Raw genomic sequence first — 13,256 nt, 5'->3', positions numbered from 1 at the left:
CTCTCTCTCTCTCTCTCTCTCTCTCTCTCTCACATATATATATATATATATATATATATATATATATATAATGTATGTATGTATGTATGTATGTATGTATGTATGTATGTATGTATGTATGTGTGTGTGTGTAGATTACCTTCTAGGATTAACGTTGGGGCCAGCTGGCATCATTTATATGGGTTGGCGGTACAGATTAGCACCTCCCCCGAGGTATACCAGATAACTTCCCACAAGCCTGAGAAGAAGAGTTTAGTGGGGGACATCTGACAATCTTTAAGTAATCCGCACCCCCCACCAAAGCTACCCAGATGTTGCTTCAGTGATGCGCTACTGAGTATGCTGGGAAAATTGTTGCGCTGTAGTAGCTCAGGAGAGTAGCTGGAGTGGGCACCGTACCATGTCGGACACACTTGGAGCGCGTGCGTACCACCGCGTGTGATGCAAGGGTCCTCGGCAGCCCTCTGGCGGGGCTCCGCGTGGCGTCATCAGAGCTCCCGTGTAGCGTTTCCCTGCCGTGATGCCTGCGAGTGCCGGGCCCTGGGCGTCTGCGTAGCTGCTTTAATTAGAGGCTGGCGCAGATCCGCAGGGCGCTGCTGGTGCTGCTGTGTCTCTGTAAAACGCAGGCGCACACACACACACACACACACACACACACACACACACACACACACACACACACACATGCCAGCTGGTTCCACAGACCCTTTTTACAACCACTTAGTCATGCTGTAATTATTCAATGGTCTGGATTCATCGATAATGTGAAGCTGTCCCAGCTTAAGGCCTATAATGTTCTTGGATTAAAGGCTGCAAATTTTAGGATAACCGCTGTACTGTGCCATACTATGGCACGAGAGACGATTGAGTGAACGAAAACGCAAAGCGAGCTCAGCCGAAGTGGCTGTCTGAATCTGAGTAGATGGCTACATAGGCTTGGTTTGCTTGTCCATATCCCGTGGCTTGACCTTCCCCAGGGAGGGACGTCTCGAACGCAGGGCGCAGCAGATGAGTAAATACATAAATTCAAACAGCTGTGACCAGTGGAAATGGTCAGAAAGCTTACCCTCGTTTCCTAGAATCGGTGGAAGGCCTGCGTAGTTTAGATGGGAAGATAACCTCTGCGCATAAACAAATAATCATATAAGCAAATGTCCAGCTAGCTTCGTAAGCATGCTAATGGAACATGGAATACAGTAGGGGGCAGCTTCTTCCAGACCACCGGCATCAAAAAATTACTTCGTCAGGATAAACGTATCCAGTGTAAGGTTGGATAGAATGAAGTCCCTCCTTTGTTTCTGTATGTTTTTTTTTTTCTTCTTCTTCTTCTTTGTGAAGAGCCACAAACCCAAGATTGTTTCTGTGAGGAGCTGACAGCATCGTTCGCCGCACCACAATGGGCTGTTGTTTGGTCTAGATTTCAGACATTGTGGTGTCTGCTGTTAACTCGTAAAGCCCGTGGAGTGTATCACTGCCCTCACCATCAGCGTGGCCTCTTGAAAGATGAGGGGGGTGGAAACCAAAACAACAAAGCCATGCTATTTAAAATTATTTCAAAACGTCCTCTGATGTTACTTAGAGATTTTTCTTGATAATAATAAAGAGAAAACAAATTTCCATACTGCTGAATTCTTTTCACCTGGGTGTTTTTTTTTGTTTTTTTTTTCTTTCTTGCAGTCAAAACAAGACAGAAAGTGCCCTCTGTTTTCTTTGTGCGTTCATTGGAGGGTAGTCGTCCTGCGTCTACATTTCACAGTTATTTTAGGTTCATACCCATTGGCAGCCAAACAGATAAAGCAGGGCCAAGGCGTGTACAGTACTTTCTGCGTGAGTGGCCAGCAGAGTGTCATGGGGGGGGTGGGGGGTATTAGGTCAGATCAAAGTTTGAGGGTTTCCGTGGGGATTAAACCTGTGTCTCCTCTCACAGCCGGTCAGATGTTCAAGAGGAGATGTTAAGTCTGATCATCGAGAAGTGCAAGATGGGCCTGGAGAATGACCCGGAGCAGGTTGTCAAAGGTAAGGCCAGTCCATCGCCTTGTCACAAGACACATATATTCATGTACCATTACAATACTTTGGTCCATATAGATAAAATCTTCTTGTCTGTGTGTGTATGTGTGTATGTATGTGTGTGGTCCAGGGATACATTACATTTTGGGGACCAAATGTTTCCACAATGTGACAAAAACCTGTTATTTTGCCATCGTGGGGGGCATTTTTTTGGGCCACATAAGGGGAAATTCAATTTTATAATGATCTGTGACTGCAATCAAGAAACTAAAAATTTTTTTGTTTGGTTGCTTATGGTTAAGGTTAGGGCTGGGTGGGGGTTCGGGTTGTCATTGTTCACATTAGGGTTTTGTTTATAGAAATGAATGGACAGGCCCCACAGAGATAAGAGTACTGTGTGTGTGTGTTTGGATTAACATTTCTGTGTGTGTGTGTGTGTGTGTGTGTAAATAATGAATTGTTCACTGTTTATTTCATGATGATCATATTTATATTACATTTATATTACTACTGTGTAAACTGTAAACCACTCTTTGTAGACAACTATGTAACGCATAATGCTATGTTTTCTTTTGTAATGTAAATGTTGCGTAGGTGAGATCTCCATTGGTTCTTTAGCAACTAGTTGCCATTTAACAATTATAATGCCCCGTCTCTTCCAAATGAGTTATGTCTGGTTCTGGACCTCTGCCCGAATGCTAAATGTGACAGACCCCACAGAGTCTCGCCTGGCCGTTGCTAGCCAGCAGCCGACTCTAAAAGTGGTCCAATAGGGAACGAGAGTGCATTCCATCCCCAGCCATGTCTAGACTCTTCATGAGGGTGGTCGGCGTGATGGACAGACTTGTTGGCAACCCGTCTCCTTGATTTGCTCTGAAAGTTACAGCCTTGCTGCACGTAATCAATGCATGATCTAACGGCTAATCTGTCTGCGGGCCGGTTTCATAAATGTCACTGCCGTTTTATTGTTCACACGAGCAGCCCAGGGTAACAAAGCGATTTGTCCTCCTGACCTTTTAATAAGTGCTCAATGGAAATACCCATATATGCTTACGTTGTCCCCTGTTTGTCCTCAACCAAAGGGCACTGGCATGACTTTCATGAACATCTCAGTTTGAAAGTTCTAGAGGACTCTTCAAAGTTCCATTTTTTTTCTTCTATTTGTCAAAAATACAACAGAATTTATATGAAATCCCAAGGGCAAATTGCTATACCAGAGCATGACAAATAGACTTCATTTGCTATATATAGTAAAATGTCCAGTGTTATAAGATGTGCTACTGCTTTTGTGTAAAATGCAGAACATGCTGTGTCTTAATGATTTATATATGTTTAATCCTAGCTCTGGGGAACATACATTTTTTTTCCTGGGTGATAACTTTTGCATCGACTGCTGAAAGAAAGCAATGCCGTTGGACACACACAACCCCCCCTACAGTATGGGGCTGTTTTGAAGAAGGCCAGTCATGAAAAACAGTGGAAAACTCACAACTGCAGCTGCATTTCCAGAAATGGGCAAACGAGTTGAGTTTGATGTCAGGGAGGGTACGCTGAGGTCAAAGGTCACAAGGGAAACAAATTAATCGCTGGCCCAGACTCCCTCAGGAGGCATTAGTGGGCAGTAAGATGGGACACAGGCGGAGGGCAGAGAGAGCCTGCAAACCCTCACTTCAGGCCGGTGGGCTCTGTCTACCTCTGTCGCGGGCCTCGGGGAAGAGCAGCTGGCAGCAATGTTAACTTCATCTGCTAATGCAGATTATGACTGTCATAAACACGAGTGCAATAATGAAAAACTGTCACAAAGCAGTGACATTGCACATGCTAGGTACCTCGGAACCTCATTCCCCCACTTATTTTCCCATTTTTAATACCCCAAAATAGGAAGTCGGACAAAAGATGCCCACCTGTACAAATCTAACACTTTACGTAAAGCTGTCATCCATCATTGGAATATTCTGTCATCTATATAATAATTATAGATACCTTCATAATGCATTTTAACGGTAGGTATATGAATTAAAGGATTAAAGCATCTTCAGTTGACAATCATAAGGCATTATAGTGTTGAAAATACTTAAGAGCTTCGTTAGAGCTTATGATCTATACTGCACTGTAGATACCTTTATAATGGATTATAATGGTCGGTGCAAGCATTGAGGCGGCTTTGTATTACAAAGGTAATACAAATTGCCTTTTTATAAATATTTATAGCCATGTTTATAATGCATTCATAAAGCATTATAATGTTATGAATGTGTTCGTAGTACTTATAGGCATGGCATTCGTAGAAAGTTTTACCAAAAAAAACTTGAAAAATGTTCCCAAAATTCATGTGTGTAATTTTCTCATAAAGACCTCAACCAGTTAATCCTGTCATTCTACCAGTTCCACCCAACTTTGTTATATGCTTGAAAACAAACCCTACATTTAGTCTGTTCCAGTTTTAACACGTGAAATCAGGAAACCACAAAATTCTCATTGCTATCAACGACACAGCTCTGCAGCGACAGAAATCCGGCAAACATCCTCAACCAGTTCTACAATTCAGAAACACTCCCAAATGGTTGCCTAGACAACCATTGATAAACATCAAATTTTTATAGAAGCTATGTATGGTGTAATCTGACAAAAATAATATAAATATTGAAGATTACTCAGGCAACTGGCCTTTCCTGCAACTGTTCCAGTTTTTCAAAGATCTTTCCCTTCAACTTCAAAGATATGATAAAAGTTTCAAAGTCTTAGTCCATCCATCTGTTGCTGAATAGCTTGATTTAAGGTTTCGCTGATCCAAAGCCAGCAAGACTAGGGTAGAACGCCACAGTTCATCACAAAACAGTCACACAGACGTACAATTACACATACAATAGACATGTCACCAGTTCACATCATCTTTGAAGCTTGCAGCGAAAGGGGAACTGGGCTGCCTGGTGAATAGTTCCACAAACACTTGAAGGGTTCAAATCCCTGAGCACCACACTTAATCCAAAAACTCCAACCCTGAGTTTCGAGTCTGGAGCCACTAAGTGTTTCCCGTCAAAGCTAAGACAAGTTCTTTCCATTCAGTCAATCCTGACAAGCAAAACAACCAGATAATCACCAGTTAAATTAGAAATTTGAATCCATCTGTATCACTCACCCACAATTTAATGTGCATCTCAGCCATAGTGGAATATTTATCGCCAGCCATACAGCTAAATTTACATAAAGGAAGGAAGAAGATGACTGGCAGATTGCTTTGGTTTAGGACACTGAGACTAAAGATTCCTATCATTTGCTGCGGCCTTATGTTTCAGTATTTACGGATGTGATTCCCAACATTACTGTAAGCGGCAAGCGGATCTATGTAACTGATGCCCGTAGAACCCATTTGCAAGGGACGTTGTGTCCCAAACGTTTTCCCAAAATGGAAAGAAGCGACATTTAACTTGTTAATGCCATTGTTCAATGCCAGTGTGACAGATGACACAGTTGAGGTCATCTGATGAGACACACAGATGACTGAGGGCCTTAATTTTACTTTCACTTGTGTGCTAGACATTTCATCCATTGACTTGTTAAATTCACATCCATGCAATTTCTGTCTACTTTATATTTGCATGTTCCTGTTATCATTTGTCAAATCTAAAGCTATAAATAAGCATTCAGTCTTTTATCGCATGCTTACTTCTAAATTGACGGCGTTTGCCAGACAAGCCATTGAGATCCCCTCCCCTAATCGAGTGCATTTTTTAGATCAATATATTGTATTTTTAAGGGCATTTGTGTTCGGTTATTGTCCACTGATGGTAAAGCGTCTTGGAAAAACTCAGAGACGGATAATGTTTCGCTAAGCAAGATAAAACTTTCAAGCCTGTGCTTTAAAATCAATCACAGAGGGAGCCATCCGACTGATCATATTTCCAAGAGGGATTCGTGGCTTTACCGGATCATTTTCACCATCCCTTTCTGTGGCCACCTGGTGATTTTCATGGGATTTCCGGCCAGGCCCCTGCAGGAAATGAGCTGCCCTGGCGACTAACGCCAACCGGCCACCGCAGTGCACTGCGGCAATGATGGACAAAGATGCCGTCTTGGCTCAGTTCAGCTCGTGCTCCGCCAGACCTCTCCGGCTCACTCGCGGGGCATTCGTGTGGCCTGTAGCTTGAACGTCAAGAGCTGGGATCCTTCTCCTAAGTGCCGGATTTCAGCCGCAGATGAATTTTCAATATATGACCACTTGTCTGTTGTGCGTGAGAATATCTGCCTCTTGGGGATGAAAACATTAACAAATATTGAATCAGCAATTTCACTAAGAATCATCAGAGATGTGTTGGTGGTCCCTAAGCAGGCTTTTAAAAGCTAAGCACCTAATCTCGGGATTTGCCTGCCCCGCTGGGCAAAGACGTAACAATCGTTCTTTGATTATTGGAACTAGGAAGGAAGTCAGCCATTTGTACATTACATTCAGCATTTTTAATGTTGCTTGCCCTTGACCAGTTTCAGGGATACATTAATGTTCCTCAATATGTTCAGGCGTAGGGCACCAACTTTCACAACTGCTGTCTCTCAAAGGATCAGATTTGATTTATGTTTTTGCAGAATCCAAATAACTTGAATGTCCCCTAAGCTGTGGGGGAAATAATAGGATTCCCTCCCATTTTTTAATAATCGAATGACCGAAGTAACTGCAGCAATCTAACAGCCGTTCTGGTGCTTTGCAGGCCTATATTTTGTCACTTATGGTTCTTTGGCTTTGTGGTTCCCAGTTGGTGCTAAATTAACTCTGTCTGAAATGCCTTGTGAGTCCCAAACGAGGAAGCGCAGAGGCAGAACCGTTCGGAGTTTGTCAGCAGTGGACCTAGATGCTAGATTCGCTCACTTGTCGTTTGCTCTCTTGATTGGACGAATTACACAACAAGGATTAAACATTTAACGAAACATGGTAGTTACGTTCAAATTAGTGTTTAGTTGGTATATGCTATAATGGTAAAGCAATTAGTATGAATGTACAATGAAGTACAAAATACGGTTACTGTTCAACAGATAAATAATTGATTCATAATTTATTAATTGATGTTGCAGCTTAGAACTAGACTGAACCCTTGCCTCTATTATTCAGCCTGGGCTGTAATCTTGTACACATTTGACAGTAGAGGACACAGTGTCTGGTCCCACATGCAGTCATTCTCATGCAGCCAATTGCTTTTCCCATAAAGACGTGACTAGTGCTGGCGGATACAACAGCGCTGGCCCACCGCCAGCCAATCCCTGAGCAGCCACAGTGACCTTTGACCTTTTGCTGTAATTGGCTTCCCAGCTGTTCTCCCCTCTGGCGAAGGGAAATGTTCAGCATGCAGATGCTAAATCTGGGTCACTTCTTACATGTAACGATAACTTGATGTAGCAGCAGCTCGGCTGTTCATTTTTTTAACTTGGATCCGGGGATTTTTCCGCATTCTGTGTTATTGAAAACTACGTGTAAAAGGGCTAGAATCATGTGCTTTTTTTTTCTACAGTCGGTGACGGGATTGGATTGTTTATAGTCTGCTGCTCTGACTCAAATATAAATGTTGTGGTGTTAACTAAAGTTAAGTTACATGAGGGCCTTCTGCTAAATCAGCGTTTTTTTGGGGGTTTTAAAGCTGTAATTAGTGGCACTCCTGCCTATATGCTGGTGGTATTATTTTTAAACACTCTCTCATGCGTCGTAATGACCTTTGCGTCTGCTGCGTTCCTTATTACCGTGCCAGGCCTATTGCAAACCGCCCTGAAATTACAGCACTCGTATAATCACACTTCTACTAATCAAACTGAACTCGCCACACTTTTTGCAGATTTCAGTTTTTTTTTTTTTTTTTTTAGCAGGTATGTTAAAATTTTATGACACAAAACCAAACCAAACACCGCTCTTGCAAGAAATGGATAAACACGATTGAGTTAGTCCAGATTCTTATCAGGTATGATTTAATTTACATTTTGTATTATCAGAAACTAAACATTACCAAGGCCCAGTTGGATTATCTGTGAGAGTTTTGCCATTGTTGAGCTCTAAACTTGAGATATGCACTGTGAACTCAGAGTTAATTGAACAAAGGCTCTTTAATACTCTGTTGATCCAAATTATGTTTGTTTTGTTGAATTTCGAGTGAGACAGTAGAATAGGTATGAGCGTGCTCTCCGTGGATCCTGGCTTCTATAGAATGGCCCCGGGTGTGACCGATGCGTGTGGCTGTGTCTCGGCAGGGTGGCTGTACCGGGAGACACCAGGGAGCTGGATCCGGCAGCGGCGGCACTGGTTCGTCTTGACCCACGACTCGCTGGACTGCTACAGCAACTCGGAGAGGGGCGCCCGCCGGCTCGGCACCCTGGTCCTCACCAGCCTCTGCTCTGTTGTCTGGCCCGACAAGCAGACGTACAAGGAAACGGGTGAGGGCCGACGGTGCACGTGGCTGGAATGTTCTCCGGCGCCGTTTCTTTGGGCTGGGATTGTAGACGGCACGTGGGCCAGTCTCCAGCGGGGCATGGGGGAAGCCCAATTCCTTTGGACTTCTGAATCAGTGACCTCAACCCTATTTGTGCCACAGGAAGCCAGTTTGGCTCCTACCATGTTTCCTTGACAAGTCAGCAGTGGAATGAGGATGCAGTCACGGGGATCCCCCGTTTACACATATTATTTTAACATTCATTTAATCAATTTCAAGTGAGACAGCAGAATATGTGTGAGCGTGCTCTCCATGGATCCTGGTGTGACCGACGCGCGTGGCCGTGTTCCGGCAGGCTGGCTGGATCAGGCAGCAGCAGCCTCATGTGCTGACACTCAATTCTCAACAATTCAAAGTCAAACTCTTAAAATCAGTTTTTTTTTTTTTTTTTTTTTTGCATTTTGACGTCTCATCAAGCAGCTACATCTCCTTCTGCATGCATGCTTCCTTGTACAGACGTAGCAGATACACACCTGCACCCCACCCCCTCCTCATCTTTTCATTAGAAAGTCAGCGCCTGACCGTACGTGGCTGCCGCTTAAGGCACCTCCAGCTGTCAGTGATCCACGTTTTTCCGTAAAAGTGACGGCAGCAAGCGGGGGAGCCCTGGAAACCGCAGGCCACATGTGCAGACAGGCCATAAATCACGCTTCCATCCCTGAGCAGAGCCTGGGATGCCTTGTGCCGCAGTTTAAGCCTGGTGTTCTTCCAGTAGTAAATCTGTAAACCTGTGGACACATTCTGACACTCACATTTCGTTGCAACTCTTAGCATTGCTTGATAATGAAGGACTCTCGTCCAAGGTCTGTGAGTTGGACCAAGCTGTACTGTGTCCTGATCCTGTTCCTCCCCCCACCCCCCCCCACAGGGTACTGGAGCTTCACAGTCTATGGGCGTAAACACTGCTATCGGCTCTACACCAAGCACTTTAATGAGGCGGTGCACTGGGCCTGCGCTATTCAGAAAGTCATCGACAGCAAGGCCCCGGTGGAAACTCCCACCCAGGTTCTCATCAGGGACATTGAGGTGAGCCCCCTCAGACACCCCCCCCCCTCCCCAAAGAAAAAAAAAAAACAAGCCCAGTTATATGACTCTGCATGTCCCCACCCTCCCGGCTCATCCCCCGAGAGCCGACGCAAGTTCAGGCTTCTCATCGCTTTGCCGTTTTCCGATGAATGACCTCACGTCGTTGCTCTGGAAGATCGGGGCGCTGCACGGCGTGGGTGCTGCGGCCGCAGCCCGCGCCTGGGAAAACGCGCCTCATCTAGGGACGGATTGGGCTCCGCGGGGGCCAGTCGCACTCTATTTTTAAAGTGTGATCATATTCGGTGGAGGGGGGTGCACGGCATCTCCACAACTGGAGGCTTCGGCCAGGGCACACCGCTTAAACCCTTTTTAACGAGGCGTCTTGCTTACACGATCCACAAGGTATTTAAAGTAACCCAGCAGTGCGTAAGCAGGGCAAACCCGTGTGTCCCCCCCCCCCCCCCCCCCCCCACCTAGCCTTGGTTTTTGGTTTGATGAGCCTGAAACGAGACCTTCTGAGCAGAAAGGTTCTATTGTATGCAGAAGCCATATTGATGTTAAGCGTGGGCTGCCAGGTCTGCAGTCAGAAATCCCCATGGCTATGGGGGGGGGGGGGTTAACTGTGAGAGAAAACAACCCTCAAGAGCCACAGGGATGTTAACCCAGATTTCCCTCTTCTACTAAGGGAATTACGCTGGATCAAGGAAATTGAATTTAAGATGTTGGGAAGCACTACATTTACTTCATGGTGATGAAGTGTAATCATGTTAGCTTCCCTTTCATCGGGGCTGCACACATTAATGCAGCGATTTGGGAACAATTGAGTTGCCAGCCAGCCATCTTCCTCATCCTGGTCGGGGACGCAGGGGACTTGGAGCCAATCCCAGGCAACACAGGCCACAAAATATGTGGGTAATTATGAATGTGGATGAAATGAACTGCCACAGAAGTGCACAGGTAGGCTTACAGCCTCTGGCTGCTGTGCTCTCAAGCAGAGTCGTCCAGCCCTCATACATGTTGTCTCGGAATGGGCTGCCGATTAAAACAAAAGAGAGGGAAATTTCTTGCTCCGCTTGTGTCTTTCGATATATGAAGTGAGATGAGCTGGCAAGCCGATGTAAAGCACGCCACTGCCCTCCTCCCGGCGTGCAAGCTTAATGTCGAATTAAAGTGCCTTTCCCCCATGCTGGGGTAAGGAAATAGCCGGCATAAATTTAAATTCCTACCCCGGCTGGCCGTGTCTCACCAGCCGAAGGTGTGAAGTAATAGCGGAGCTGGGCGGCAGCGCGTGATGAAGCCAGACATGGTGCCAAGGTGCAGAATCCCGGCCAGTCCTTTGTCACTTCTCGTTACGGTTAAATGCTACGGTTCAATCAATGTCAAATTTGTCGACATGGTGCATGTGCAACGATATGAGGTCGTTGGCTCTCCTAGTGCAAGCATCACATGTAATATTATTAACACAATAGAATAGAATAAATAATGTTTACATTAAACAGTGCAGTAATTGTGTTTATCTGCTACTTGCCTCACTTGTAAGTAAAAGAAGGTGAGCAAATGAAATTACAGGCAGTCCCCAGGTTACGAACAAAACCTGTCTTTAAGGTGAATTTGTAAGGACAATAGTAATGCAATATGCAATTATAATAATAACACAGTAATAATAGAAGTAACTACATGCGGTGCTGTATTGTACCACAATATAATAGTCATTATGGCAGTATGTTCGTAAGTACGAGTTGCCGGAAAGTTGGACGTTCTGCCCGCTTCCTTTGACTCTGTCTTTGACTCTGTCTTTGACTCTGTCTTTGACTCCTCGAACCCTTTGCCCATACAGGAGAGCAGGTTCAACCCGGAGGTGGTGGAGCACATTTACAAGCACAATCCCATCCTGAGTTACACCCAGAGCCCTCTCTACGCTCCGCTGCTCCCCTTCCCCTACGGCAGCTCCGACCACGTCCGTGAGTCGACCTGCACGCCGCCGCCCACGCCACCAGCATCTCCGAATACACACGGGCTATTTCCACGGGCGTGACCTCACGCGTGCGCTCCCGTGTTGCTGTGCCAAGATGCTCGCGGCGGTGCTGGCCCGGCAGGGTCCGCGTCTAAATGGAGGGACGCGTGCCAGCCCGCTAAATGTGTCCCGATCGGGGAGAGGCCCGCGTGTGACCGGAGGCTTGAGTTTCAGCGTTCGCGCTCTCTGGTGCCCCACAGAATTAACTCGGCGCTCGGCTCCTGCTGTCACCACACCCGAATGAGATCGGTCATCACTTTAGTGCTGTCAGCGCTAAACAAGAGCGGGACGTATAATTATAAAAGGGGGGGGAAAAAAACTCCAGCACACTTTGCTGATTCTGTAATCTTAATGTATAAAAATCTGCAATTTCCTTCAGGATTAATAAAGCATCTGTCTGTATCTCTCTATCTTTCCGTCTATCAACATGTCTATCTGTCTATCTATCGGGATTATTAATAGGTTGCTGCATTGTGTAAGAGAGTGAATTTTGAGCTGACTCCCCTCCCACCACCACCCTTGCCGTTCCAGACCACGCCGGCAAGGGCTACGCCACAGTGCGTGACGAGGCCGTGCGCCTCTTCAACTCCCTCCAGCAGCTGGAGGCGGCGGCCGAGCCCGTGCCTCTCATCCAGGGCGTGCTGCAGACGTGCCTGGACCTGCGGCCGCTGCGGGACGAGGTCTACTGCCAGCTGGTGAAGCAGACCAGCGGGGCGCCCTGCGCCGGCGTGCCCGCCCAGCTGCGCTACTGGCAGTTGCTGACCTGCATGAGCTGCACCTTCCTGCCGGGACCAGCCGTGCTGAAGTACCTGCGATTCCACCTTAAAAGGTGAGCAGCAGACTCGTCCCCAGCGCTGTAACCCCACCGTGCCCTCAGGGGGCGCCGTGCTGGCTGAAAGGCCAGGGTTTTGTAACCTGCCTCCAACAATCAGTAAGGAGGAGCTCAGCTATAATAGCCTCCTATCAGTTTATCAGGAGGTACCTCCCATGATTGCCCGGCCCTGTAGTCATTCAGTGAGGCTTCATTCGCTCGCTTTTTCAGCATGTGCTTCACGGGCAAAGACCTGAAACAAAAAGGGCGACCTGCTTTAAGTTCACAGCCCGTGTCATGAGATACACGTGAGCCGCTGTCTATAGGCCTGTGGAATGTCGGACATTGTGAGATTCAAAGGGCCCAAAGAGAGGCGATTGTTCTGCTTCCACAGCTGTGCGGAGGAAAGGCAGCGGAGGGTGCAGGCAGACAGGTGGGCGAAGGAGAAGCGTTTGAAACCTTCCTCCCAAGTTTGGTGGAGCGCTGCTACTTGCCTTAACCTCAGTGTGAAAGTCATTCTGTACTCCTGCATCAGGATAGCAGGGGGTGCCACTTGTACCTCCAGCACGAGACTCTGCTTCCTGTTTGGAGCCGGGCCCCTTTGGGGCGGGTGGGGGGGAGTCCGGATAGACATGCCCCCAGGGCCGGACGCACGGCGCAAACAATACAGATGCACCAAGTGGAATTTCCTCCGTCCTTCCACAGAAACGCGTGATGATGTGGAGCCTTTCGGTCCGCATGCTCGGTTCCCCTTTCCTGTCCCTTTACTGTGAAGAGTGTCATGGCGGTCTGAGGGAGCGAACCCTGCTGATAATCTCTGTTTAAGGTTTCGGTTCCATGCTATTTCAGAATGTTTTTGGTTACCTTTCATCTACCTTGTAGACTGGTTAACCCACGATCTGTTGAATAGTTTGCCCCCCCATACAAATCA

The 13,256-nt window shown here is 46.6% G+C and overlaps 1 protein-coding gene across 4 annotated transcripts in view; it reads left to right on the top strand.

Annotated features, from left to right (window-relative positions):
• Nucleotides 1-13,256, top strand: part of plekhh3 (pleckstrin homology, MyTH4 and FERM domain containing H3) — a 32,478-nt gene that overhangs the window by 12,819 nt on the left and 6,403 nt on the right. For 3 of the 4 annotated variants that reach the window (XM_048991767.1, XM_048991768.1, XM_048991766.1), the window contains 5 exons: nt 1,928-2,016; nt 8,236-8,418; nt 9,343-9,500; nt 11,338-11,461; nt 12,046-12,343. In XM_048991767.1, coding sequence (XP_048847724.1) covers nt 1,928-2,016; nt 8,236-8,418; nt 9,343-9,500; nt 11,338-11,461; nt 12,046-12,343 — 852 coding nt within the window. Of the gene's footprint in view, nt 1-1,677; nt 1,828-1,927; nt 2,017-8,235; nt 8,419-9,342; nt 9,501-11,337; nt 11,462-12,045; nt 12,344-13,256 lie in introns of all 4 variants that reach the window. The other variant, XM_048991769.1, reaches the window with a different exon arrangement.

Source organism: Brienomyrus brachyistius, chromosome 22 (genome assembly GCF_023856365.1).
Source record: "Brienomyrus brachyistius isolate T26 chromosome 22, BBRACH_0.4, whole genome shotgun sequence".
NCBI classification, from domain to species: Eukaryota; Metazoa; Chordata; class Actinopteri; order Osteoglossiformes; family Mormyridae; genus Brienomyrus; species Brienomyrus brachyistius.
The sequence above is the reverse complement of the archived record's forward strand: the minus strand, read 5'-3'. Positions and strand labels throughout refer to the sequence as shown.